At 44.2% G+C, this 27,467-nt stretch overlaps 1 protein-coding gene across 27 annotated transcripts in view; it reads left to right on the plus strand.

The window, feature by feature from the left end:
- LOC6527578 (nesprin-1) overlaps positions 1-27,467 on the plus strand; it is a 103,898-nt gene that overhangs the window by 56,657 nt on the left and 19,774 nt on the right. For 10 of the 27 annotated variants that reach the window (XM_039370781.2, XM_039370773.2, XM_039370769.2 and 7 more), the window contains one exon: positions 850-26,082. The exons of 8 other annotated variants lie outside the window; for them this stretch is intronic. In XM_039370781.2, the coding sequence (XP_039226715.1) occupies positions 850-26,082 (25,233 nt within the window). Of the gene's footprint in view, positions 1-283; positions 26,083-27,467 lie in introns of those variants that run through there. 9 more of the 27 variants (XM_039370793.2, XM_015197597.3, XM_039370785.2 and 6 more) reach the window with 7 other exon arrangements.

Consider the following 27,467-nt stretch of genomic DNA (forward strand, 5'->3'; position numbering starts at 1 on the left):
ATAAACAACCCCTTATCTCACACACATATATAAACATGGGTACTGCTTACTTCTTCTATTAAAACGAAATATCGAACATGGTGAATGGTTGCTTTTCCTGTATCTATCCCATGGCGTATGATGTGCTCGCTGTCTTTGAATTACCATAAACGAATCTCAATATATACGCTGACATCTCTTGTATTTCTTCTCTATATATATATATACAAATCTCTGCTCTCACGCCAACCATTCGAACTCTTTCAAAAACATGCACCATCTATACCCTATGTATGAACAATAGGCATGCCGGGAACGTGTCAAAAATCTGCATTCGAAAATAACTGCACGTAATGAGCGCATCAAGTTGTTAATACATCGCGGCACGCCGGACGATGCCAAGCTAGAGATTTAGGATGCCACACCCTTAACCATAAGATAAAGCCAATCTAGGACTAGATCAAAGCCAAAGCAGCCACCCCGGCGTCTTCCGTTTGCCCCTGCCACCGATCTCCTTCTCCCAGGAACGGTGGCTTCGGTACAACTGTCAACTGCCGTCACTACTCTAATCAATGAAACATGACCCGTGTTTAAGAATTTACAATTATCTATATACTATATATATATATATATATATACTATTTTAAAGAATAAATTAAATTACCGAATTATATTTTTAAAACGCAAGCCCCTTACGAGTATAATTTATGAGGGAGTTAGGATTCTTGTAACTCTTAGGTAGCTTAGCCTTGAGTCCCCCACTTTCAAACCCCTGCAATCATATCAAAGCTAACGTTTTTGGCAAATCTTCCCCCCATCTCTCCCACTTTCTCTCACTCTGATATGTGAACCGTGATGATGAACAATTAGGCAATGCGAGAATCAATCGATGGCATGCAGCAAGTCTACGATGCGACCGCTCGAAAGTCCTATGCGCTGGATCCCCATTCAGTGGTGACCACTTCATCGACTGTCTCGTTGCTTATGAAGCCAACGGCGGCAGTGGGTCTAACCTATGCTGAAGTGCTGTCGGGACATGCGAGTCCGGTAAGCAGCGGTAATGAATCGGTAACCAATCCCCGAACAGAACGAGACCCCTCCACGACGACAACGACCACAACGACTCGGCAGCAACAATCGAACGATACTCAGAACCGGACCACTATTACAACCATTAAGACTACCACAACCAAGACAACGACTTCGAGAAGTACGCACGGGGATGACGATCTAAGCCAAGAGCGAATCGAGTTCAATGGCGGTGGCAGCACCATACCCACAGAGATCTATGAGCACCACGAACAGGTCACACCACCCAGCGAATATACCTCAAACACGGTTCCTATCACAGCTACGACAACGACAACGATAACGACAACCAACCCCAACACCCAGTTCATCGAAAGCGAGCAGAGACACCAACATCACCATGCGAAAGCGGGTAAGAAGCTTCAGCCACCGCGGCCAGAACGCCGTGGTCGATCTCCCAGACGCCGACCTCAACAGCCCCATCCAGTGGAAGCCTCTCAACAGCCCTCGATCGAGATTCAATTGGAGCCACCACAGCAAGCACAAGAACAGGAACAACTCTTCTTGCCTGCTGATGACCGGACTAGATCCCGCAGCCCCATGTGGGTACCAGGATCGACTTCCTACGCTGAAGTTCTTCGGGGACTGGAGCTGGAGCGGATCAGGGCCGAACAGCAGGCCGCTCAGGCAGTTCAAGGCCGTTCCGAATTGACCATTCAGGATGTTGTGGATGCCAGCGCAGAAGTGTCAGGCAGTATTTATATACCACAAGCTGATCCAGAGCCCATCAAGGAAACGCCGCAACAGCAACCACAGCTGGAACAGTACATCACCGAAACGAGCACATTACTTGACTATTCTACTCCCCAGCAACAGGAACAGAAGCCCGCCAGCCAATACGAAGCACCCATGACTGCCGAAGAAATTGCAGCCACCTACTTGCAGCCCGATCCGCAGTTGTATCAGACTATGTACGAAAACGTGGCCGATAGCGGTCAGTGGGGCTATGTCACGGGATCTGCGACGGATCCACAGCATCAGCAGCAGCAGCAGCCTCCACAGAACTACTACGAGCAGATAATGCAGATGCAGTATCCCATACAGTATCAACAAGTAGCTGTACCACCAGCCACTACGCAGTATCAGCTATTAGCAGGCTACTATCAGCCGGTGCCTCAGACGGAGGCCTATTCCACGGTTTATCCGGCAGAGCCAAATCAAATATACTACGCACAGCAAGCGGCGGATTACTCGCAGGAATATTCACAGCAGCAGCAAGTCGAACCTATGCAAGAATACCCGCAGGAAACAGTGGAGCAGACATATCTGCTTGATCCATATCGCGTTGAGAACACTCTTCCCTCGACGACAGGCAACAGCGTGCTGGATCGCGTTGTTACCACACTGGCATCGATCGTTCAACAGAGTGCAGAACCCCTGACCACCAGCACCCAGCAAATCCAACCTCTTGTCACTGTGGTCGAGAGCGAGCCGTACTATATTGAAGAGCATGTTCAAATGCTGCGACCTGTAGAGCCACAGGAACTTGAGCTGGATGAACCGCGACCTGATATCACATTTGGTCAATTCGAGGTTGATGCCATTGAAACTATACCATTGGATGAACCACATGCACCACAGACCCAAGTCGAGACTCAGTCGCAAGTCCGTACTCAACAAACCATTACGACAACCACTTATGTAACAGAGACATCAACGGTCTCCGAACAGACACAGCCAACTGTGATAACGCAGCAGACTCAGGAAGTCATCGCGGTACCAGATATCCCACAGATCCCCATAGAAGTGCCCACAACTGTCGTGGTGCACCCCCAGCCGCAGAGGCGAAGCAACCAACAGGTCCGGCCCCAGGACATTAGCACAGGCAGCACTTACGCCGAAGTCCTCTTCGGTCTCCACCACAAAGAACATCCAGTTTTCCAGCCATCCAGTCAGCAACCGACCCCAGTGCGCCTTACGTCCTCGCCGCCTTTGCAACGCAAGACGGAACAGACTGGTACTATCAGTACCACTACTTTTACCAATAAGACTTCCCAACCAGCACGACATGTCGAGAAATCATCGGCATGGGAACACAAGATCGACAATGTGGACTCACGAACCTCGCGACTTAAAAGAGTGAGGCACGAAACTCAACCGGAACCACTACCGATTAAACAGAGTACCAGGAAAGATGGTAGGACGGGTAAAAAACCACAGTCTCCTGATACAAATGGTGTTGCCTTGGTGGAAACGAAAGTGGTTGATGCTCCGGTATCCAATCCTGTAGTTGAAGAGACTTCAAAGCCTGAGCCAAAGCCAAGAAAATCAAAGAAGCCAAAGAAGTCCACTGATAATGGGGTTGAATCAGCCGCCGCTATCTCAGTGCCATCTAAGAAAGATACGCAATCGGCCCTTCCCTCTGTAGAGAAAACGGAAACTGTGGTTGAAAGAACTGTGATAAAGAAAATCGTTGAACCATCTGTTGAGCCTGTAGAACCAATTCCAGTTCCCTCGAAGAGAGAAAAGAAACAAAAGCCAGTTGAAGTGGCACCAGTCGCTCCGACCAGAAAAGAGAAAAAACAAATCAAGAGTCATGTTAAGGAGGTTGATACCGCCATAGCAAAAGAACTTGCTATTGAAAAGGAGACTGCCAAGCCAGCTGATGTTCCAAAGACACAGGGAAAACAAACGAAAACCGTGGTCGAGACGGTAGTTGAAAAGGAGGTTCTCAAACCAGCCGTAACTGAGAATGTAGAGTTGGCAAAGACGCTTACCCCGGCGGCGCCTTCGAAGAAGGACAAGAAGCAGTCCAAGACAGTTGTTGAGCAAGAAGTGATTATGAAGCCAATTGAGACTGTTATCGAAAAGGAAGTAGTAACACCAACTGTGATTGAAACAACCGATGTTTCTCAAGTAAAGCAACAAGAAGCTCCTGCTCCTTCTTCGAAAAAGGAAAAGAAACAGACTAAAAAAGTGGTTGAGACCTCGGTCACTGTTACAGAAAATGTGGAACCGGCTGTTCATTTCGAGGCCACTCCTGCAGTGCCAACGAAAAAGGACAAAAAACGTTCTAAGAAGGAACCTAAGGAAGAAATTAAAATTTCCTTGGCATCGGTGGAGAGCACTGAAAATATTACGGAGCCTACAGTTTCTATTCAGGAAACAGTTGAAAAAGTTGAAACGTTATCAGAAACAGTTCCTGAAACAACATTAGAAGAAGAAAAGGTGACAGTTCAATATGAAAATGGTTTTTCAGATTCATCACTTACAACTACTGAAACTGTTACGAAGTCTACCAATGAGGTTGCACCCTCCAATATAACCGAGACCATTATTGAAGGCGAGCCCACGGTTACCACATCGACTAATACCATTTCAACGGAAAGTGGAACTACAACTATCACAACGCGAACAATAACTAAGCATATTACCAAGCGCATTGTGAAGCGAATTGTAGATGGTAAGGAGGAGATTGTTGAGGAAGATGTCATTGATGATTTGCCTGAAGAGAACATCTGCGTTGAGCAGTACAACCTACCAACAATCGAGACCACCACCAATGAGGTGCCCATCGATGTGACAGGATTCGCTACAGCCCAGGATACAATCGTGCAGCAGGGATCGATAACCAAGACTGTTATCACAAAGACAAAGCGCATCTTGAAACGCATCACCGAAGACGGAGAGGAAATAGTTGAGGAGGTCTTTGAGGATGAACCCGAGGTGGAACGCGACGTTACACTACTGCCTACCACAGTGGTCACTTCGTTGGATGTCATAAAGGATGCTGCCCATAATGTGGTTGAGGAAGTTATCAAACAAGCTGAGGAAATAACGCAACCTGAATCGCAGAAGTTGATCGAGGAAAAGCCTGAACCTGAAGTTTCCGAAGAAGTTGTGGCTGTGAAGAAGCAAAATAAGCCACAAAAGCCTTCGAGAAAGGAGAAGAAGCAAAAATTATTGGAGAACAAACCAGAAACGGTTATCGAAACGAAGGTTGTCGAAATTGTCGAGCCACAACAAGAAATCACAGAGCCCCAACAAGAAATCACCGAGCCGCAACAAGAAATCACAGAGCCCCTGAACATAACAAGTGCAATTACAACAGATAATAATCAAACTCTTTCGTCGGAGCAGACCACTGTCAGCGATGATAGTGGCCTCATTAAGACTACAGTTATTCGTACAACCAAAATCGTAAAGAAAATCTCAAACAATCAGCAAGAAAGTCAGGAGATGGTGTCTTCGACGTATTCAGATGCACCCTCGTCTTTGGGATCTTACGATTTGGCGGAAGAAGCATTAGAACCTGCCAAGATTGAGAAATCAGAGTTAAATAGCCGTGAAATTAGCGATGAAGGCGTGGTTAAAACAACAAAAACCACAACCACCAAAACAATTATATCTCCCAAGGTAGATGAAAGCAAAGAGGAACCATCACTGGAAGTGACATCCACTGTTTCGCCTCCAGTTGATATTGAGTCTGAGGAGGGTGGTGTAGTTAAAACTACTATAGTGCGCACCACCAAAATTGTCAAGAAGATTTGCAATGAAAGCGAAAATGTGAGCGAGACCAGCAGTGAGCCAGAAGTCTCTCTACCAATTGTGGAAACAGCCATTCAAGATGCACCTGTAGTAGCTGAATCGGTTACAACCGAGTCGAACAGCGAGGGTATAACCAAGACCACAACTACGCGAACTACAAAGGCTGTGACAAAGACTGTCACCGAAAATGAACAAGAAATCCTTAAGCTACCGGATGTTCCTGTTGATCCGGTTGAACCAGAAAACCAAACTGTTTTGGGTGTAATTGAAACCGTCGAACTGCCAGAAGTTCCGGTGGCCCCTATTGGAGTTGAGGACAAGCTCCTAGTCACTGCGACAGCTAATAAATATTCCCAGGCTAGTCAAGAAAAGTCCTCAATAGTGGACTTTATTAGCGCAGAACAGAATGCGACTGATAAATATACAACGCCAATAAAAACCGTCACGGAGGTTCCAGCTATCGCGGAATTTGAGAGCAGTTATCCAATTGAAGAAACTACGACATCTGAGCCAGAATCTTCTGAGGTTGGTGATGTTGTCAAGACAACAATTGTTCGAACAACGAAAATTGTTAAAAAGGTTACCCAAAACACGGAACAAACTGTTGGTGTGGTCGTTGATGCTCCACAGTCGGAGACTGAAAAAACGGAAGCAGAAGAGCCTGTAGAGGAGGCTAGTGGGGGTGTGACTAAGACAACAACTGTGCGTACTACGAAGATCGTGAAAAAGCTGAATGAAGATGGAGAAACAACAACTGAGGAGACCAGCACTGCCAGTGACCCAGTGACAGTCCGAGAACTTTCGCCAGCTTTTTCAGAAGTTCCGAGCGATACTTCAACCACATCCAGCCAAATCGATGGTGCAATTATCAAAACTACGACGATTCGAACGATGCGCATAACAAAGAGGATTTCCAATGACGGACGTATTCATCTTACGGAAAGCGAGACACCAAGTGATGTGATCGTGACTTCAAGCATTGAGATGCCCGATCAAAGACCAATTAGTCCACTGATTTCCTCGAGGTCAACCTCCCCTGCTGTGACGCCTAGTTCCGAACTTAAGCTAGATAATTTGGGTGCCAGTATTCAGTTAGGATTGAAAGACAGTCCGACAGGGGTCAAGGTTATTGGCATTGAAACAAGCACAGTGGATTTGCCGAAGCTTGCTGAACAGCAAGTTGTTACAAGCAAGACTAATGGGGCCATTAACGAGACGGATAGTATTACCACTACTACGACGACTACCAAGAACACGATACTAACGACTACGCAACGACGAAGCTTCGAAACCGAAGATGGCACAAATGTTCTTTTCGTGGGAGAAGGCATTGACGGTGCATATCCACCAGGCACAGTTCAAAAAATTTCCCTTATTACCCATGAAGAGAAGCTGAAGACACCTATTGTGAAAATGCATCTTGATTTTCCGGAGGTTAGTCTTCGGGTGACCGAGACTGTGACTGAAAATGTGGAATCCCTGCAAAGAGCAGCCGAAAGTAATGAAAATTCCGTGATTGAAGTAGTTGAATTGTCCAAGTCTGAAGTTCCAGAACCAATAGAATTGAAGCCAGATCCCATTCTTAAGATAGATGATCATTCTACCAATTTAGACGAACTAAAAGCGACCCCAACAGTTTTACCCGATAGTAATACTGCAGAACTTAGCCGTGAAGAGCAGAAACTTTTCGAGGACATTCAAAAGAAATTGTCTAAGAAAGATAAAAAGAAGCGCCCCGCCATTCCTGAAGAGTTTATTAAGCAAGAAACGGTTCAGGTCATTTTAGAAGAAAGCAAAGGTAACGAGGCTCCTATTGTTGTCTCAGTAGTTGAAAAACTTACAGATGTCGTTGAATCCTCAGTTAAGAAGGACCCTATTGCCCCGACTGTAGAAGTAGAAATAGTTTCCGAAGCACCCCTTGTTTCAACAACTGATGACGTCGATGTAGATACTAAGCCGATCCCTGTTCCAGAGGCAGAGAAATTGCTTCTCAACATTTCTGAAGACTCGTCCCTAATCTCAAGCTTTAAGTTAATCGAACAAAACAATTCCGATATTCTTTACCATGAGTCAATAGCAGTTGTCCCTGTTTCCACCCAAGAAGAAGTGCCAGTAGAAAATCCATGTGAAACTCAGTCAAGTCCTCCTCCTACTAATATCGCTAATGAAATTGTTCCTGATAAACCAAGCGCATTAATTGCTGAAGCATTTGTGGCTAACACGGTAAGCACTTTAAGTATAATCACTAATATTGAGAAACTTTCCCCTGTGAACAAAATATTTGAAGTTCCCAAATTTGACATATCCAAACTTACTATTGCTGAGGGTAATTATCACATAATTAATTCTAAAACTAAAGCAGCTGAGCAGGTAAACCCTATCGAACCTGAACCTGTATTGCCACCAAAGTCGGTAAGCTTTATCATTGACACCGAAACAAAAACAGAGTCTACCGTCACAGACGTGGGTTCAACAATAACGCAGATTTCAAATGTAGACCAACAAGCAGCAAATGTTCCAGCTATATACCACTTCGAGATTCCCAAATTCGACATACTGTCCCTTAGTAAGGCGGAAGCCAAACAGAAAACGCTTCAAGCTTATGAGCTTCAGGAAGCATCCAGAGCTGAAGAAGATCACACAACAGCTGACGTACCAGACCAAAAAGAACAACAGATTATAGAATCTTATATTCCTGAAGAGCCCAAGAAAACTGAAGCAGTTCATCCTGAGTCACAAAAGGACGCAGAACTAATCGAAGAATTCGTCGAGCCAAAGCCAATAACTGAAACTCCAATTGTAGACCAGACGACGAACATCACAACTGAAACCACCACAACAATAACGACCGAGTCTGTGAGCGAAATTCCTATACCTGAAAAGAAATCGGAAGAACCCAAAAAGCCGGCATATGCCGGTCTTCCTGTTGATGACTCTTCTAGCTCGTGGATGGATGTTCTGGATGAACCTATGAACTTCTCTGAGGATGAAGAGGAAATAGATTCTGAGCTACAAAAGGAAACTCTTGTTGAAGAAGTAGTCGAGGATAAGCTAATTGTTGAAGATGCGGTCGTGGACGAGTCCAAGACCATTACAACAGTGACCACCACAACAATAACTACCGAAACCATTGGGGAACTCGCTATTTCCGAGGAACTCAAAAATGTTCAAGAACCAGTGAAGATACCTGAAGAACCCAAAAAACCTGCATATGCCGGTCTTCCCGTGGATGACTCTTCTAGCTCGTGGATGGATGTCTTGGATGAACCCATGAACTTCTCTGACGATGATGAGGAACCAGTTTCTGAGCCACAAAAGGTTGAAGTAGTCGAGGTGAAGCCAATTGTTGAAACTTCGGTTGATGAAGAATCCAAGACCATTACAACAGTTACCACTACAATTACAACTACCGAAACCATTGGAGAACTTGCTATTCCCGAGGAACCAAAAAATGTTCAAGAACCAGTGAAGATACCCAAAGAACCTAAGAAACCTGCATATGCCGGTCTTCCCGTCGATGAATCTTCTAGCTCGTGGATGGATGTCTTGGATGAACCCATGAACTTCTCTGACGATGAAGAGGAACCAGTTCCTGAGCCGGAGAGGCAAGTAACGCTCGTCGAAGAAGTAGTCGAGGTTAAGCCAACTGTTGAAGATTCGGTTGAGGATGAATCCAAGACCATTACAACAGTTACCACTACAATCACAACTACCGAAACCATTGGAGAACTTGCTATTCCCGAGGAACCAAAGAATGTTCAAGAACCAGTGAAGATACCCGAAGAACCTAAGAAACCTGCATATGCCGGTCTTCCCGTCGATGACTCTTCTAGCTCATGGATGGATGTCTTGGATGAACCCATGAACTTCTCTGACGACGAAGAGGAACCAGTTCCTGAGCCAGAGAGGCAAATAACGCTCGTCGAAGAAGTAGTCGAGGTTAAGCCAACGGTTGAAGATTCGGTTGTGGACGAATCCAAGACGATTACAACAATTACCACTACTACAACAACTACCGAAACCATTAGCGAACTTGCTATTTCCGAGGAACCCAAGAATGTGGAAGAACCGGTGAAGATACCTGAAGAACCCAAGAAACCTGCATATGCCGGTCTTCCCGTCGATGACTCTTCAAGCTCGTGGATGGACGTTTTGGATGAACCTATGAACTTCTCTGACGAGGAAGAGGAACCAATTACTGAGCCCAAAAAAGAAGTTGTCAAAGAAGTTTGCGAGGTTAAGCCAATTGTTGAAGCTCCTGTAATAGATGAAACCAAGACAATTACAACTGTTACGACCACAACTGTTACATCAACCAATCTAACTGATACTGAGAAGAACGTCCTTCCTGTCGAAGAGGTTCCCGCACCAGATGAACCGCAGACATTAATTAATGTAGTAGAAGAAGTCAGTCATTTAGAGAAGCCTTTAGAGGAGCCTATTGACACGTGGTCAAGCGTTTTGGAGGACACCATTTCTAATACTGGAAATATTGGATTTATTTCAACCTTATCGGCGGACGCACCTGAGTTTACTCCATCTTATTTGAGACATACCTTCTCCGACCAAACGCATACGTTCCTTGCGAATGAAAGAGTATACAACGAATTCATTCCCCGGAACAGGTCGGAACAAACAATTGCGCTACATCAAAAACCTAAAAAGGCAAAACCCTCAAAGCGGCAAAACAAGAAGGTAGAAATACAAGAACAAATTGTTGATGTCCAACCTGCTCAAGAAAAAAGTGTTGCAGAACCGATACAAATAGTTGAAGAAGTGGAGAATGTTTGGAACAAGAACCGGGATGGTAAATCGTATGCTGATGTGCTACTCAACTCCGGAGTTATAGCTGATGTCCCATCTACTGAGTTACATAAAGAAATCCTGCAAAAGCCAGCCATGGTAAATACTAAGTCCCAAGAGCGGAAGAAAAAGTCGAAGCCAGCGAAGGGCCAGCCAGAAAAGAGTATTGAAATTTCCTCACCAAGCACCGAAAGCGACAAATCTAAGCCAAGTAGCGACAGTGAGCAGTCTAAGCCTACGACAGAAAGCGAATTATCCAAACCAACAACAGAAAGTTCTAAAGAGCCGTCTTCCGACGAAAGGGATGTTTCCAGCGCACCCGAGCTGACATGGTCAGCCCTTGTGCGAAGACCCGGCGAGTGGTCAGATGCAACCGTAGTTCAGAAACAGAGCTCACACACAGCTGCCACAACGAGAGAAAAACATAGCCAGAAAGAAAAGGAAGAGCCCAAGAAGACCATTAAGTCGAAGAAGACAAAGAAGTCTAAGAAACCTATTGTAGACCCCGTTTCAACTACATCTGAAGACGAGCAACCCGAAACTGTGCCTGAGCCAGTTGAAGCTATACCTGCACCAGTAGAGGCAAAACCGGAGCCAGAAATTGTCGAGAAGCTAGAGAGTAGCAGCGCATTCTCCTGGGCCTCACTTGTGAAGAGACCAGGTGAATGGATTGACAACACTGTTACTCACATTAAAACCGCTGTCGCCCCGTTGCCTGATGTAAAAGAACCAACCAAAAAGGACAATAAAAAGCCACATAAGCCCAAGAAACAGAAGGAAACTAAAAAACCAAATCCCGTTTCTGAGCCCGAAGATGTAATAAGCAGTGAACCTTCGGATGAAATAGTTGTGGATTGCGAGGTAGAAGTGAAAGAAGTTAAATCTATCGAAAACTCAGAAAACTCCTTCTCTTGGGCCTCCCTGGTAAAGAAACCAGGCGAATGGGTTGATGACATTGCTTCTCGCAAGAAGCCAGTTGAAATTCTTAAAGAGGAGCCTAAGGAAGTGCAACCACGGAAAGAACGTAAAATTTCAAAACCTCAGGGCAAGCCTCAGTCCGAAAACACCACCAAGCTTAATAACAAAAAGGAAACTCGTGAACCCATTGTTGTTCATTCGACTTCAGAGGAAAGTGATGTGGTTGAGGTATTACAGCCTATTGATGAGAATACAATTACTTGGGCTAAAATCGCCAGTCAAATTGATCATATGACAGACTTGAAACCAAAGGCCAAACAGGAAACTAAGCTGAAACAAGCAGAACGGGTAAAACAACAAATAAGAGCCGATCGAATTGAGAAGCACACAAAAGATCATGCTTTATCTCCACAAAGAAAAGAAGGTGGTCATTCCTGGTCATCTGTGGTTAGTCATGAAGTCACTGATTTTATTGAAGCTGAAAGTATTAGACGAGCTCCGGAAGTGCCTGTGAAAAGGTCGAGTGGCAATACCCAACCAAGAATTGCTCCAAAATTGGAGGAACCTTTGAAAGAACCTGTTCAAAAGGATGTAGAAAATACCCCTCTAATCGACAATGGGGCAGACAACATAGTTTTTGAACGAAAATCGTGGAAAGAGCTTATCGAAGACGAAATAGAAATTCCTCTTCCTCATGAGAATGGAGACGAAGCCAACATTAATAAGATTATTAAAACCATCCAAGAAATACAAACAACCTGTGACGAAAAACCAAACATCTTTTTTGAGCCGACAGAAAGTGAAATAAAGAAAGAACCAGGTGTCACAACGAATACAGAAGAAGAAACGACCGTTGAGTCTCCAAAGGAAGACTTGGTTGCTGAATATATTACTTTATCTAAGCCAGTTATTGACTCTTCGAGCCGTACTCCTCAAGTTTCAATTAAAAATGAATCCAGAACGATTACAACGGTAACCACCACAACAGTATCAACGGAGTCTATTAGCGAAACTGCAATTCCCCTGGAAAGTAAGCAAATTGAAGAACCGGTGAAGAAACCTGCAGAACCTAAGAAACCTGCATATGCCGGTCTTCCCGTCGATGACTCTTCTAGCTCGTGGATGGATGTCTTGGATGAACCTATGAACTTCTCCGACGATGAAGAGGAACCAGTTTCTGAGCCACAAAAGGTTGAAGTAGTCGAGGTGAAGCCAATTGTTGAAACTTCGGTGGATGAAGAAACCAAGACCATTACAGTTACCACCACAATTACAACTACCGAAACCATTGGAGAACTTGCTATTCCCGATGAACCCAAAAATGTTCAAGAACCGGTTAAGAAATCTGAAGAACCAAAGAAACCAGCATATGCCGGTCTTCCTGTCGATGAATCTTCTAGCTCGTGGATGGATGTCTTGGACGAACCTATGAACTTCTCCGACGATGAAGAGGAACCAGTTCCTGAGCCACAAAAGGATGAAGTAGTCGAGGTGAAGCCAATTGTTGAAACTTCGGTGGATGAAGAATCCAAGACCATTACAACAGTTACCACCACAATCACAACTACCGAAACCATTGGAGAACTTGCTATTCCCAAGAATGTTCAAGAACCGGTTACGATACCTGAAGAACCAAAGAAACCTGCATATGCCGGTCTTCCCGTCGATGATTCTTCTAGCTCGTGGATGGATGTCTTGGATGAACCTATGAACTTCTCCGACGATGAAGAGGAACCAGTTTCTGAGCCACAAAAGGTTGAAGTAGTCGAGGTGAAGCCAATTGTTGAAACTTCGGTTGATAAAGAATCCAAGACCATTACAACAGTTACCACTACAATTACAACTACCGAAACCATTGGAGAACTTGCTATTCCCGAGGAACCAAAGAATGTGGAAGAACCAGTGAAGATACCCGAAGAACCAATGAAACCTGCATATGCCGGTCTTCCCGTCGATGATTCTTCTAGCTCATGGATGGATGTCTTGGATGAACCCATGAACTTCTCTGACGATGAAGAGGAACCAGTTCCTGAGCCGGAGAGGCAAGTAACGCTCGTCGAAGAAGTAGTCGAGGTGAAGCCAATTGTTGAAACTTCGGTTGATGAAGAATCCAAGACCATTACAACAGTTACCACTACAATTACAACTTCCGAAACCATTGGAGAACTTGCTATTCCCGAGGAACCAAAGAATGTTCAAGAACCAGTGAAGATACCCGAAGAACCAAAGAAACCTGCATATGCCGGTCTTCCTGTCGATGAATCTTCTAGCTCGTGGATGGATGTCTTGGACGAACCTATGAACTTCTCCGACGATGAAGAGGAACCAGTTCCTGAGCCACAAAAGGATGAAGTAGTTGAGGTGAAGCCAATTGTTGAAACTTCGGTGGATGAAGAATTCAAGACCATTACAGCAGTTACCACTACAATTACAACTACCGAAACCATTGGAGAACTTGCTATTCCCGATGAACCCAAAAATGTTCAAGAACCGGTTAAGATACCTGAAGAAGCAAAGAAACCTGCATATGCCGGACTTCCCGTCGATGACTCTTCTAGCTCGTGGATGGATGTCTTGGACGAACCTATGAACTTCTCCGACGATGAAGAGGAACCAGTTTCTGAGCCACAAAAGATTGAAGTAGTCGAGGTGAAGCCAATTGTTGAAACTTCGGTGGATGAAGAATCCAAGACCATTACAACAGTTACCACCACAATTACAACTACCGAAACCATTGGAGAACTTGCTATTCCCGAGGAAACCAAGAATATTCAAGAACCGGTGAAGTTACCTGAAGAACCAAAGAAACCTGCGTATGCCGGACTTCCCGTCGATGACTCTTCTAGCTCGTGGATGGATGTCTTGGACGAACCTATGAACTTCTCTGACGATGAAGAGGAACCAGTTTCTGAGCCACAAAAGATTGAAGTAATCGAGGTGAAGCCAATTGTTGAAACTTCGGTGGATGAAGAATCCAAGACCATTACAACAGTTACCACTACAATTACAACTACCGAAACCATTGGAGAACTTGCTATTCCCGATGAACCCAAAAATGTTCAAGAACCGGTTATGATACCTGAAGAAGCAAAGAAACCTGCATATGCCGGACTTCCCGTCGATAACTCTTCTAGCTCGTGGATGGATGTCTTGGATGAACCCATGAACTTCTCTGATGATGAAGAGAAACCAGTTCCTGAGCCAGAAAGGAAAGTAACGCACGTCGATGAAGTTGTCGAGGTTAAGCCAACTGTTGACAAATCAAAGATCACTACAATAGTTACCACCACAACTACAGTTACCGAAACCGTTGGCGAACCTGCTATTTCCGAGGAACTGCCTAATACAGTGGATACAGTTTCTAAGCCATATGAGGTAACGCTCTCGAATAAAGTAGTCGAGCCAACATCTAATATGTGGGAACTGCATTCGTCATATGCTGATGTGTTGCGTCACACTGTGGACTTTATAAGTTTAGAAAAGAATAATGTGGAAGTCCCAACTGAATTAAATGTAGTTAAGGGACAAAAAACGAAAGAGCCTGCTAAACTTCCAGTAACTTCAATTACAAAAATTGTGAAGAAAGAACCATCGTTAAAAAAGAAGAAAGGCGCTACGCCTACAGACGAAATTATACCAATTGAACAAGAATCTCCCAAGAGCGAGACAACAACATCTTTGTCAACAATGGTCGATGACATTTTGGATGATAACGCTCCTACAAACGTACCCAGTTCCGATAGCACTTTGTGGTCGTCAATTGTCCGACAAGGTGTTCAGGAACCCATTACAAAAATGACTCAACCAGCCGACCATGATATTAAAGCTCTTGAACCAGGGTTCCATCAATCGCAAGAAATAAACAAATTTATTTCTCATGAAGGCCGCACCTTAAGGATGGATAACATTACGAAACAAAAATCAAAGAAGGAAATCAAATCCAATAAAACGGAATCTTTCGATAAAGTAGTTTTAGAACCGCATGTTAATAATACTACCATGCGCGAAAATCCGAAAACACAGGACGAACCAAAACTTCAGCCAGTTTTAGAAAGTTCTACCATTCAACCCATGTCATGGTCATCTATTGTCTCACAGACTGTGACAGAACCTCCTACAATTACTGAAAGTAAAATATCCAAAAATTCAGACGATCCTCATACATCAAAAACAGTGCAGGAGTTCATAAGTAATGAGCAAATCTTTTCAACGGCTGTAAATGACAAATTAAAGAAACGACAACTAAGGAAAGTAAAGAAATCGTCTAATATAGAACAAGTGACTTTTGTTGGAGAACCAGAAGGTGAGGTCACCACAATTGTTGATGAAATAACCCCTAAGACACAACAGGAATCAACTGAAGTTAGTGAGGTAGTCCCATCGCATCCGCTATCTTGGTCGTCTATCGTTTCTCAAACCACAGAAGTTACAACAAATAAACAACCTGAAGATCAAAATCCTTTGGAAGAAAAGCCGAAAAAACAAAAAGCTAAGAAGGAAAAGAAACCTAAGGTGGTTGAAGCTCCAGAGCCCATCGTTGAGTCTGCAATTCCTGAAGCCATTGTTGAACCCACAGTTGAAGTGACTATTGTTGAAGACCCAGTAGTTGGGGTGACCACAGTTGTTGATGAAGTAACGCCTGAGACACAACCGGAACCCGCTCCAGTTAGTGAGGTAACCCAACCGCAACCACTATCATGGTCGTCTATCGTTTCTCAAACCACAGAAGTTACAACCAATACAACAGACTCTCGTTTCACTGAACAACCTGAAGATCAAAATCCTTTGGAAGAAAAGCCGAAAAAACAAAAAGCTAAGAAGGAAAAGAAACCTAAGGTGCTTGAAGTTCCAGAGCCCATTGTTGAGTCTGCAGCTCCTGAAGCCATTGTTGAACCCACAGTTGAAGTGACTATTGTTGAAGAACCAGTAGTTGAGGTGACCACAGTTGTTGATGAAGTAACGCCTGAGACACAGCCGGAACCCACTCCAGTTAGTGAGGTAACCCAACCGCAACCACTATCATGGTCTTCTATCGTTTCTCAAACCACAGAAGTTACAACCAATACAACAGACTCTCGTTTCACTGAACAACCTGAAGATCAAAATCCTTTGGAAGAAAAGCCGAAAAAACAAAAAGCTAAGAAGGAAAAGAAACCTAAGGTGCTTGAAGTTCCAGAGCCCATCGTTGAGTCTGCAGTTCCTGAAGCCCTTGTTGAACCCACAGTTGAAGTGACTATTGTTGAAGAACCAGTAGTTGATGAAGTAACGCCTGAGACACAACCGGAACCAACTGAAGTAGTCGAATCGCAATCACTATCATGGTCGTCCATCGTTTCTCAAACTACGGAAGTTGAAACAAAGGTAACAGACACCCAATTGACTGAAGTACCCAAACCATTAGAAGAAAAGCCGAAAAAACAAAAAGCTAAGAAGGAAAAGAAACCTAAGGTGGTTGAAGCTCCAGAGCCCATCGTTGAGTCACCACTTCCTGAAGCCATTGTTGAACCCACAGTTGAAGTGACTATTGTTGAAGAACCAGTAGTTGAGGTGACCACAGTTGTTGATGAAGTAACGCCTGAGACACAACCGGAACCCACTCCAGTTAGTGAGGTAACCCCATCGCAACCACTATCATGGTCGTCTATCGTTTCTCAAACGACAGATGTTACAACCAATACAACAGACTCTCGATTCACTGAACAACCTGAAGATCAAAATCCTTTGGAAGAAAAGCCGAAAAAACAAAAAGCTAAGAAGGAAAAGAAACCTAAGGTGGTTGAAGCTCCAGAGCCCATCGTTGAGTCACCACTTCCTGAAGCCATTGTTAAACCCACAGTTGAAGTGACTATTGTTGAAGAACCAGTAGTTGAGGTGACCACAGTTGTTGATGAAGTAACTCCTGAGACACAACCGGAACCCACTCCAGTTAGTGAGGTAACCCCATCGCAACCACTATCATGGTCGTCTATCGTTTCTCAAACGACAGAAGTTACAACCAATACAACAGACTCTCGATTCACTGAACAACCTGAAGATCAAAATCCTTTGGAAGAAAAGCCGAAAAAACAAAAAGCTAAGAAGGAAAAGAAACCTAAGGTGGTTGAAGCTCCAGAGCCCATCGTTGAGTCTGCAATTCCTGAAGCCTTTGTTGAACCCACAGTTGAAGTGACTATTGTTGAAGAACCAGTAGTTGAGGTGACCCCAGTTGTTGATGAAGTAACGCCTGAGACACAACCGGAACCAACTGAAGTAGTCGAATCGCAATCACTATCATGGTCGTCCATCGTTTCTCAAACTACGGAAGTTACAACAAAGGTAACAGAGACCCAATTGACTGAAGAACCCAAACCATTAGAAGAAAAGCCGAAAAAACAAAAAGCTAAGAAGGAAAAGAAACCTAAGGTGGTTGAAGCTCCAGAGCCCATCGCTGAGTCTGCAGTTCCTGAAGCCATTGTTGAACCCACAATTGAAGTGACTATTGTTGAAGAACCAGTAGTTGAGGTGACCACAGTTGTTGATGAAGTAACTCCTGAGACACAACCGGAACCCACTCCAGTTAGTGAGGTAACCCCATCGCAACCACTATCATGGTCGTCTATCGTTTCTCAAACGACAGAAGTTACAACCAATACAACAGACTCTCGATTCACTGAACAACCTGAAGATCAAAATCCTTTGGAAGAAAAGCCGAAAAAACAAAAAGCTAAGAAGGAAAAGAAACCTAAGGTGGTTGAAGCTCCAGAGCCCATCGTTGAGTCACCACTTCCTGAAGCCATTGTTGAACCCACAGTTGAAGTGACTATTGTTGAAGAACCAGTAGTTGAGGTGACCACAGTTGTTGATGAAGTAACGCCTGAGACACAACCGGAACCCACTCCAGTTAGTGAGGTAACCCCATCGCAACCACTATCATGGTCGTCTATCGTTTCTCAAACGACAGAAGTTACAACCAATACAACAGACTCTCGATTCACTGAACAACCTGAAGATCAAAATCCTTTGGAAGAAAAGCCGAAAAAACAAAAAGCTAAGAAGGAAAAGAAACCTAAGGTGGTTGAAGCTCCAGAGCCCATCGTTGAGTCACCACTTCCTGAAGCCATTGTTAAACCCACAGTTGAAGTGACTATTGTTGAAGAACCAGTAGTTGAGGTGACCACAGTTGTTGATGAAGTAACTCCTGAGACACAACCGGAACCCACTCCAGTTAGTGAGGTAACCCCATCGCAACCACTATCATGGTCGTCTATCGTTTCTCAAACGACAGAAGTTACAACCAATACAACAGACTCTCGATTCACTGAACAACCTGAAGATCAAAATCCTTTGGAAGAAAAGCCGAAAAAACAAAAAGCTAAGAAGGAAAAGAAACCTAAGGTGGTTGAAGCTCCAGAGCCCATCGTTGAGTCTGCAATTCCTGAAGCCATTGTTGAACCCACAGTTGAAGTGACTATTGTTGAAGAACCAGTAGTTGAGGTGACCCCAGTTGTTGATGAAGTAACGCCTGAGACACAACCGGAACCAACTGAAGTAGTCGAATCGCAATCACTATCATGGTCGTCCATCGTTTCTCAAACTACGGAAGTTACACCAAAGGTAACAGAGACCCAATTGACTGAAGAACCCAAACCATTAGAAGAAAAGCCGAAAAAACAAAAAGCTAAGAAGGAAAAGAAACCTAAGGTGGTTGAAGCTCCAGAGCCCATCGCTGAGTCTGCAGTTCCTGAAGCCATTGTTGAACCCACAATTGAAGTGACTATTGTTGAAGAACCAGTAGTTGAGGTGACCACAGTTGTTGATGAAGTAACTCCTGAGACACAACCGGAACCCACTCCAGTTAGTGAGGTAACCCCATCGCAACCACTATCATGGTCGTCTATCGTTTCTCAAACGACAGAAGTTACAACCAATACAACAGACTCTCGATTCACTGAACAACCTGAAGATCAAAATCCTTTGGAAGAAAAGCCGAAAAAACAAAAAGCTAAGAAGGAAAAGAAACCTAAGGTGGTTGAAGCTCCAGAGCCCATCGTTGAGTCGCCAGTTCCTGAAGCCATTGTTGAACCCACAGTTGAAGTGACTATTGATGAAGAACCAGTAGTTGAGGTGACCACCGTTGTTGATGAAGTAACGCCTGAGAAACAACCGGAACCAACTGAAGTAGTCGAATCGCAATCACTATCATGGTCGTCCATCGTTTCTCAAACTACGGAAGTTACAACAAAGGTAACAGAGACCCAATTGACTGAAGAACCCAAACCATTAGAAGAAAAGCCGAAAAAACAAAAAGCTAAGAAGGAAAAGAAACCTAAGGTGGTTGAAGCTCCAGAGCCCATCGCTGAGTCTGCAGTTCCTGAAGCCATTGTTGAACCCACAGTTGAAGTGACTATTGTTGAAGAACCAGTAGTTGAGGTGACCACAGTTGTTGATGAAGTAAAACCTGAGACACAACCGGAACCCACTCCAGTTAGTGAGGTAACCCCATCGCAACCACTATCATGGTCGTCTATCGTTTCTCAAACAACAGAAGTTACGACAAATACAACAGAAACTCGTTTCACTGAACAGCCTGAAGATCAACATCTTTTGGAAGAAAAGCCGAAAAAACAAAAAGCTAAGAAGGAAAAGAAACCTAAGGTGATTGTAGCTTCAGAGCCAATCCTTGAGCCGACAGTTTCTGAAGCCATTGTTGAACCCACAGTTGAAGTGACTATTGTTGAAGAACCAGTAGTTGAGGTGACCACAGTTGTTGATGAAGTAACGCCTGAGACACAACCGGAACCCACTCCAGTTAGTGAGGTATCCCCATCGCAACCTCTATCATGGTCGTTCATCGTTTCTCAAACTACGGAAGTTACAACTAAGGTAACAGAGACCCAATTGACTGAAGAACCCAAACCCTTAAAAGAAAAACCGAAAAAACAAAAAGCAAAGAAGGAACAGCAGTCTAAGGTAGTTGTAGCTGAGCCGACAGTTTCTAAAGCCATTGTTGAACCCACTGTTGAAGTGACTTTCGTTGAAGAGCCAGTAGTTGAGGTGACCACAGTTGTTGATGAGGTAACGCCTGAGACACAACCGGAACCCACTCCAGTTAGTGAGGTAACCCCATCGCAACCACTATCATGGTCGTCTATCGTTTCTCAAGCCACAGAAGTTACAACCAATACAACAGACTCTCGTTTCACTGAACAACCTGCAGATCAAAATCCTTTGGAAGAAAAGCCGAAAAAACAAAAAGCTAAGAAGGAAAAGAAACCTAAGGTGGTTGAAGCTCCAGAGCCCATCGTTGAGTTGCCACTTCCTGAAGCCATTGTTGAACCCACAGTTGAAGTGACTATTGTTGAAGAACCAGTAGTTGAGGTGACCACAGTTGTTGATGAAGTATCGCCTGAGACACAACCGGAACCCACTCCAGTTAGTGAGGTAACTCCATCGCAACCACTATCATGGTCGTCCATCGTTTCTCAAACTACGGAAGTTACAACTAAGGTAACAGAGACCCATTTGACTGAGGAACCTAAACCCTTAGAAGAAAAACCGAAAAAACAAAAACCAAAGAAGGAAAGGAAACCCAAGGTTCACAGTGCTGAAGAGTTTATTGACTCCAATGTTCCTGTTTCAGTTGCTGAACCTATTGTTGGATTAACCATGGTTCAAGAGGATGTAGCACCGAAATCTGAAACGCATACCTTTTCATGGTCGTCTATCGTAGCTCAGTCTGTTGACGTTCCACAAACCATTCCAAAGAATGTTGAATCGAAATCGGGAGATATTCACAACTTTATCGCCCACGAGCAGAATTTCTCTACGGTTGTGAATGATACAGCCAAGAATCTGAAACCCAAAAAGGAAAAGAAAATAGTGCAGCCTATTCAACAACCAACTGCGGAAAGCATTTCTATTCCAAAAGACCACGTGCGACAGGGAGAAACTGATGCAGCTCCTGAGCGACAAACTTTGTCTTGGTCGTCGATAGTGTCGCATAACATCGATTTAACGCCAACGTTTACTGAAAACCGTGTCACTGAAGCCGTCGATGAGATCGTAAGTCCAGTGGACATTCAAGACACCATTCCTCAAGAAAGCAGTCTTCCCATTCACGTTGGTGAAAAGAAACAAAAGCCTAAAAAGGAGAAGAAACAACAACAAAATCTTGAAACTTCTGTTGTCTACGAGAAGATTCCGGAAACCGAACGAGTTCCTGCGTCTTCAGCACCTGAATTCCAAATTCAGTTGCCGGCACCAACAAAACCATCAGTATGGAGTTCATCAGACACCTATGCAGAAGTTGTTAAGAAGTCAGGTTATATCAACAATACAAACATTAAATATCAGAAAATTGAGGCAAGCGAACCAATCAAGAGTGAACAAAAACATATCTTCGACGAAGTACAGCCTCGTGAAGATCTTTTGGAGTTCCCGGATCCTATCATTCCCGCAATTGAAGAAGATGAAGCACGCGACTACACCGAAAAACCCTCTCAGTTATCGTGGAAGGACCTTGTAGATGAGGATGATGTGGATCCGCTGGAGTCTTGGTATAAGGAAGAAACAGCTTCAGTAGAAACAAAGCAGCAAGAACCAGTACAGGAAAGACATTCACGGGTCAGCGTAAAACCACAAATACGTGTTACCGAGGTAGTCACTGAAACTCCACTGCAATCCGAGACTGACCACGAATTCTTGGAAATTACTTCAAAGAAACGAAATCGGTCACGCTCTCGTTCGCAACAATCACAGACGTCTAACTTGGAGGAAAAGCCTCAAAAGAAAAAATCAAAGAAGCCGAAGAACAAGGTACCTAAAGTACTAGCTCAACAGCCTACGGAAACGCCTGAGGATGTTCAGCTCCCTAAGGAAGATGTACTATTTGTAGAAGAAAAGAGTGCATTAGTTCAAATAAGGGAACCGTCTCCATCACCAGCTCCTTCTCCTTATACCTCTGGTATGTCATGGGCTGCAATTGCCGCCCATAATGTGCCAGAACCTGTTCAACAAATTCGACCCCTTCCAGTTGAGGCCAAGCCAACTATCGTTGAAGATGTAAGGACATCGACAATAGAGCACTCTGTGAACATTCCAATCACTTTTGAAACCACTGAAGCGAAGACTAAAAAGCCAAAGCCAAAATCTAAGCGAAAGTTGGCCAGCGATGTGGTTGATTTTATCAATGCAGAAAAATCTGGACATCAAGTGATTGCCTCTAAGCCTGATAAAGAATCTAATTTGGGACCTGAAACCTCAACTGAAATAGTAGCAGAAACTGGATCTTCAATCGTTGAAGACGTCATCAAAACTCCCCTTGCTCCATTTAAATTTGTTGTCAATTTAGAAGATGAACCAGTTTCTGAGCCACTTAAGGAAGCCATTTTTGTCGAAGAAGCTTTAAAGACTGAACCAATTGTGGAATCGTCGACTGTGGGCGAATCCACAACCACTACAACAGTTACCACGACAACAACATCTACCAAAATCATTAGCGAACTTGGTATTCCCGAGGAACCCAAGAATGTTGAAGAACCGGTGAAGATACCTGAAGAACCCAAAAAACCAGCATATGCTGGTCTTCCCGTCGATGACTCTTCTAGTTCGTGGATGGATGTCTTGGCTGAACCAATGAACTTCTCCGATGATGAAGAAGAACCAGTTCCTAAGCCAGAAGCGCAAGTAAGGCTTGTCGAAGAAGTAGTAGAGGTTAAGCCAATTGTTGATGATTCGGTTGTGGACAAATCAAAGATCATAACAACGGTTACTACCACAACAACAGCTACTGAAACCATTAGTGAACATACTATTTCCGAGGAAACCAAGAATATTGAAGAACCGGCGAAGATATCTGCAGAGCCAAAGAAACCTGCATATGCCGGACTTCCCGTCGATGACTCTTCTAGCTCGTGGATGGATGTCTTGGACGAACCTATGAACTTCTCCGACGAAGAAGAGGAAACAGTTTCTGAGCCACAAAAGATTGAAGTAGTCGAGGTGAAGCCAATTGTTGAAACTTCGGTTGATGAAGAATCCAAGACCATTACAACAGTAACCACTACAATTACAACTACCGAAACCATTAGAGAACTTGCTATTTCCGAGGAACCCAAGAATGTTCAAGAACCGGTGAAGATACCTGAAGAAGCAAAGAAACCTGCATATGCCGGTCTTCCCGTCGATGAATCTTCAAGCTCGTGGATGGATGTCTTGGATGAACCCATGAATTTCTCAGACAGCGAAGAAGAAGCCGTTTCAGATTTACATACGGAAGTAACAAGTATCGAGACACCCTTGGCACCATTTAAAGATGTTGCGACAAATAACACTCAGATTGTAGAGGCAGTTGATGCGCTTCAAGAACCAGTCGACACAGTTGATGTACCTATTGAATCTGTGACTACTGAAACCAAGAACACTCCTCTGGCGCCTTTCAAAGTAATTCCTGACTCTCCAGCAGATGATACGTTTATATGTGAGACATCTTACTGGTCAGCAACTTTAAAGCCAGGCCAAAAACCAACAACGACAGTTGAAACAATCGAGACAAAACAAGAGGAAAGACAACTCATTGAAGTAACTATTCCAGACGATGGAGGTATTGATGAAGTCGCGGTAAAGTCACCCACTGAGCAGCCAACAACATGGTCCGCAATTGTCCAAACCGAGACAACGGTGTTCCCAACACCAGATGTACAAAAGGACAGTGAAAAGACGCCTGATTGGTCTACACTTGTTGTGAGCAAAACTACCGACTTCCAGGAGCCAAAGCCTGTGAAGGATGTTGTAGATTCGGAGAACATAACAACAACGACAACAACATATGTGACCACAACGGTGACCACACATAAGGATACACCTATTGTGGAGGATGAATCGCCAGCAACATCTTATGTGTCCACTGTGGTAACCAGCCATAAAAATGAGCTGGATCTGGAACCACCGGTACCTGTCGAACTAACTAAGCCGGAGAACCTTATCGAGAATCTCCATCGCGATTCATTCAAGGTGCATCCCGAATACGAATTTTTGCACGGACAATATCAACAACTGAAGGTGGTAAATATAACGGATGAACCGTACTTAGAGGAATCCAAAGAAGATGTTCCTTTGGTAGAAGATTATGTGATAATTGAACCCGAAGCGATACCTGAAATCAATTCCGAAATCCTTGCTCTTAATCTTTATCTTGACCAAACCTATATTTTGCCCAAGATTCGTATAGATGTTGACACCATTAGCCAGCTGCTCACCCTTGAAAAGTCAGCACATCCTATTGTAGAAAAAGAACCTGTTCAGGTGGAAACCAAGAGTGTAGAAATTCTTGTCGAAAAATCCATTGTAGTATCGCCTATTGAACCCGTAGTTGACGAGACCCTTATCATTGAAACACCTCAATCCCCGACAGAACCCAGTGAACTACTTTGGAACCTCAGTCAGGATGATTTCGTCAAACTTATCAATCACTATAGGCAAACGGCAGGCGATGCTTACGCATTGTTGCCAAGGACAACTACAGACAAGACGATAGCTCAGGAAACTCAAGACGATAAGCAAAAGACTGACGGCATTACAGAAACTGTAGTGATAACCACGACGACCACGATAACCGATCGCGTTGTAGAAAAGACTGAACCAGAAGCATCGTCATTACCAATCATTCCTACCGCCCAACCATTGACGGCACCATCGGTTGGCAACCTCGATCAGTTGCGTCTGAATCTGTATCTGGACGATTGGCAGCCAGCTAGTGTTGATGCAGATTTGGCCGACAATTTGTTCGACAGACTAAATCGTGCTGATGTCGCCAGTAGCGAAGCGGAACACGACAAAGACAAGAACCAGGAGCATAAACCTGACGGTGATCTTAAAAAGCCGGATGGTGATACTGGAACACCAGACAAGGACGATCATGACAGTGACGACGATGACGACGACGACGATGACGAAGAGGGAGGTAAACCGACTGTGCCAGAAATTCGCAAGCCAAACGACGACGATGATAAACCGAACGACAAGGATCCTGGTAGCGGTAGTAGTGGTAATGTGACCCCCACGCCCGAGCACGATGCCCAGTACGGTCAGAACCGTAGCTGTTCATCGGAGTATAGGTCCACCGATCTGCCGGGTGGTGTGGGCCATTGGCGAGACGACAGTACTTATCTGGCTCTAGAAGCCGAACAGCCTCAGGTTAAACTAGAATGTGAACCACTCGCACCCGCCATATCGGGTGTTGAATCTGTACTAACCGAAACTAATACCACATGTCCCGACCCCGACCCCGTCGTAGCCCCTGAAACCAGTCCCAGTACAACTACTAGTTCCCTTAACGTTGCAAACGCACTAATCCAATTGGCAAGCGCCACAACTCACACGCTGTCCGCCAAGGCGAACGCAGCAGCAACAGCCACACATGCAGCAGCGCTGGTAGCAACCAGTGCTCTACTTCCGGTTGCAACGGCCGTAGTCGATAAGCTAACGACGAAAACAACAACACCAGCGGAGACACCAGCACCAGCAGCAGCAGCATCGGATGTTGCGGCCATAGAGCCCCATGTTGCACGTGCAACAGTACCAGAAGCAGCAGCAGCAACAACTCCGGCAGCAACTCACACCGAAACGACAACAATTAGCAGCAGCAGCAGCGAAGAGGAGGTGGCGTTGCCCACCGAAAGTACGGGTGCGGTGCGACGCACCACAACAACAACAACAACCACAACCGTAACGACAACAACCACAGTTGAAACGCCATCGACAACTAGCAACACAACGACAACGACAACAACCACAAGCAGCAACGATCTGCAACAACAACGCCAGAAGGTGAACATCACATTGAGCCTTCGTTTATTCATAATTCTAATTTTTGCAGCTTTTCTGTGTGGTTTCGGTATTTGTTCATGGCTTTTATACGGCAATCGTTCGTGTTGCTGTTGTGGCCAGGTTCCGACCAACGGATGCTGCTGCAGCAACGCATTGCAGCAGGCAGCAGCAGCAACAGATCCGGGAAATTGCCCGCCGTAAAGTTGGTCCGGGCCTGGCCATAATGGCAATGGATAATGCAATGCCTATATACTAACGTAAATTGATAATCGAAAACATGTTTTGATTTTTTTTATGTTTTACTTAAGTTTTTCATTTTTATTATGTTTGTATTGTATGTGTTGTTTCTGCTAAACGCATCCAATAGGCTTATGTTTTGAGTTTGTATACCTGAACGAAAAAGTTACTATACCTTTATAAAAGCACCTAACTTAGACGTAACGAAATATGTAGATTTGTTGTAACTTAGTTCCTTCTACTAATTGATATTAACCTTTGTAAAAGCCCAGTAATCAGAGACTACTAATGGTAGTGATAATAATAAAATCTATATTAACCAACTTGCACGTTTTAATACCGATAGATCAGCTGATCTATATACCACCCAGCGTATACGTAGTTTTCTTCGCAGATTTTTCACACACCAGAGCACAAGACACTAGCACACACGATCACGCATATTGAGCACTTTTCCTGCCACACCCCCCACCCACAAAACACAGTGCCGCACAAAAGTGTGTGTGCACGCAATTACCGGGTTCCCAAATGCAGAAAATGTCCATTATGTGTAACGCACGTACGAGTATATACGAGTATGAGTTCATTGCCTCGCCTACCGCCCTGCTATCAGGAATTTGCGCGCAGAGTACTCCCTGCCACAGCTATAAATACCCTACCCATCCAATCCGATCCGATGCGATCCATGCGGTGCAGGCCGTCTTTGCTCGAAAATAGTCTCCCGTTCATTTTAGAATTTTTAGTCTGCAATGTGCAATGAACGCGTTGAGTTTGACTGCGAAATCCCAAAGAAGTGTTTCAAGAATCTAAATGTTTTGTTAGTGCCAATGTGTGTAAGAATAGGAAAACAAGATCTGAAATCAGTTAATTCGAGGATTATTCTGAACTTGTAAATATAACAAAGGAAAGTAAGTCTCTTTACCATTGCAATCAATTTTCCAACATTACAGTCAGTAGGGACCGCATATTTTGGTACTTTTGTCTATCCGCCTATCGCCATTTAAACTAAGATAATTATTAATGCCAAATGCATGTGTTACGTTACTTTAAACGAAGTTAAGTCTTAGAGCTAGTGTTATTTTTAAAAGCATTTACTCGCATTCCCTTAAGAAAAAAGAATACATCTTGTTGTATGGCTGTGCATTGCA

This window comes from Drosophila yakuba, chromosome 2L (genome assembly GCF_016746365.2).
Source record: "Drosophila yakuba strain Tai18E2 chromosome 2L, Prin_Dyak_Tai18E2_2.1, whole genome shotgun sequence".
NCBI lineage: Eukaryota > Metazoa > Arthropoda > Insecta > Diptera > Drosophilidae > Drosophila > Drosophila yakuba.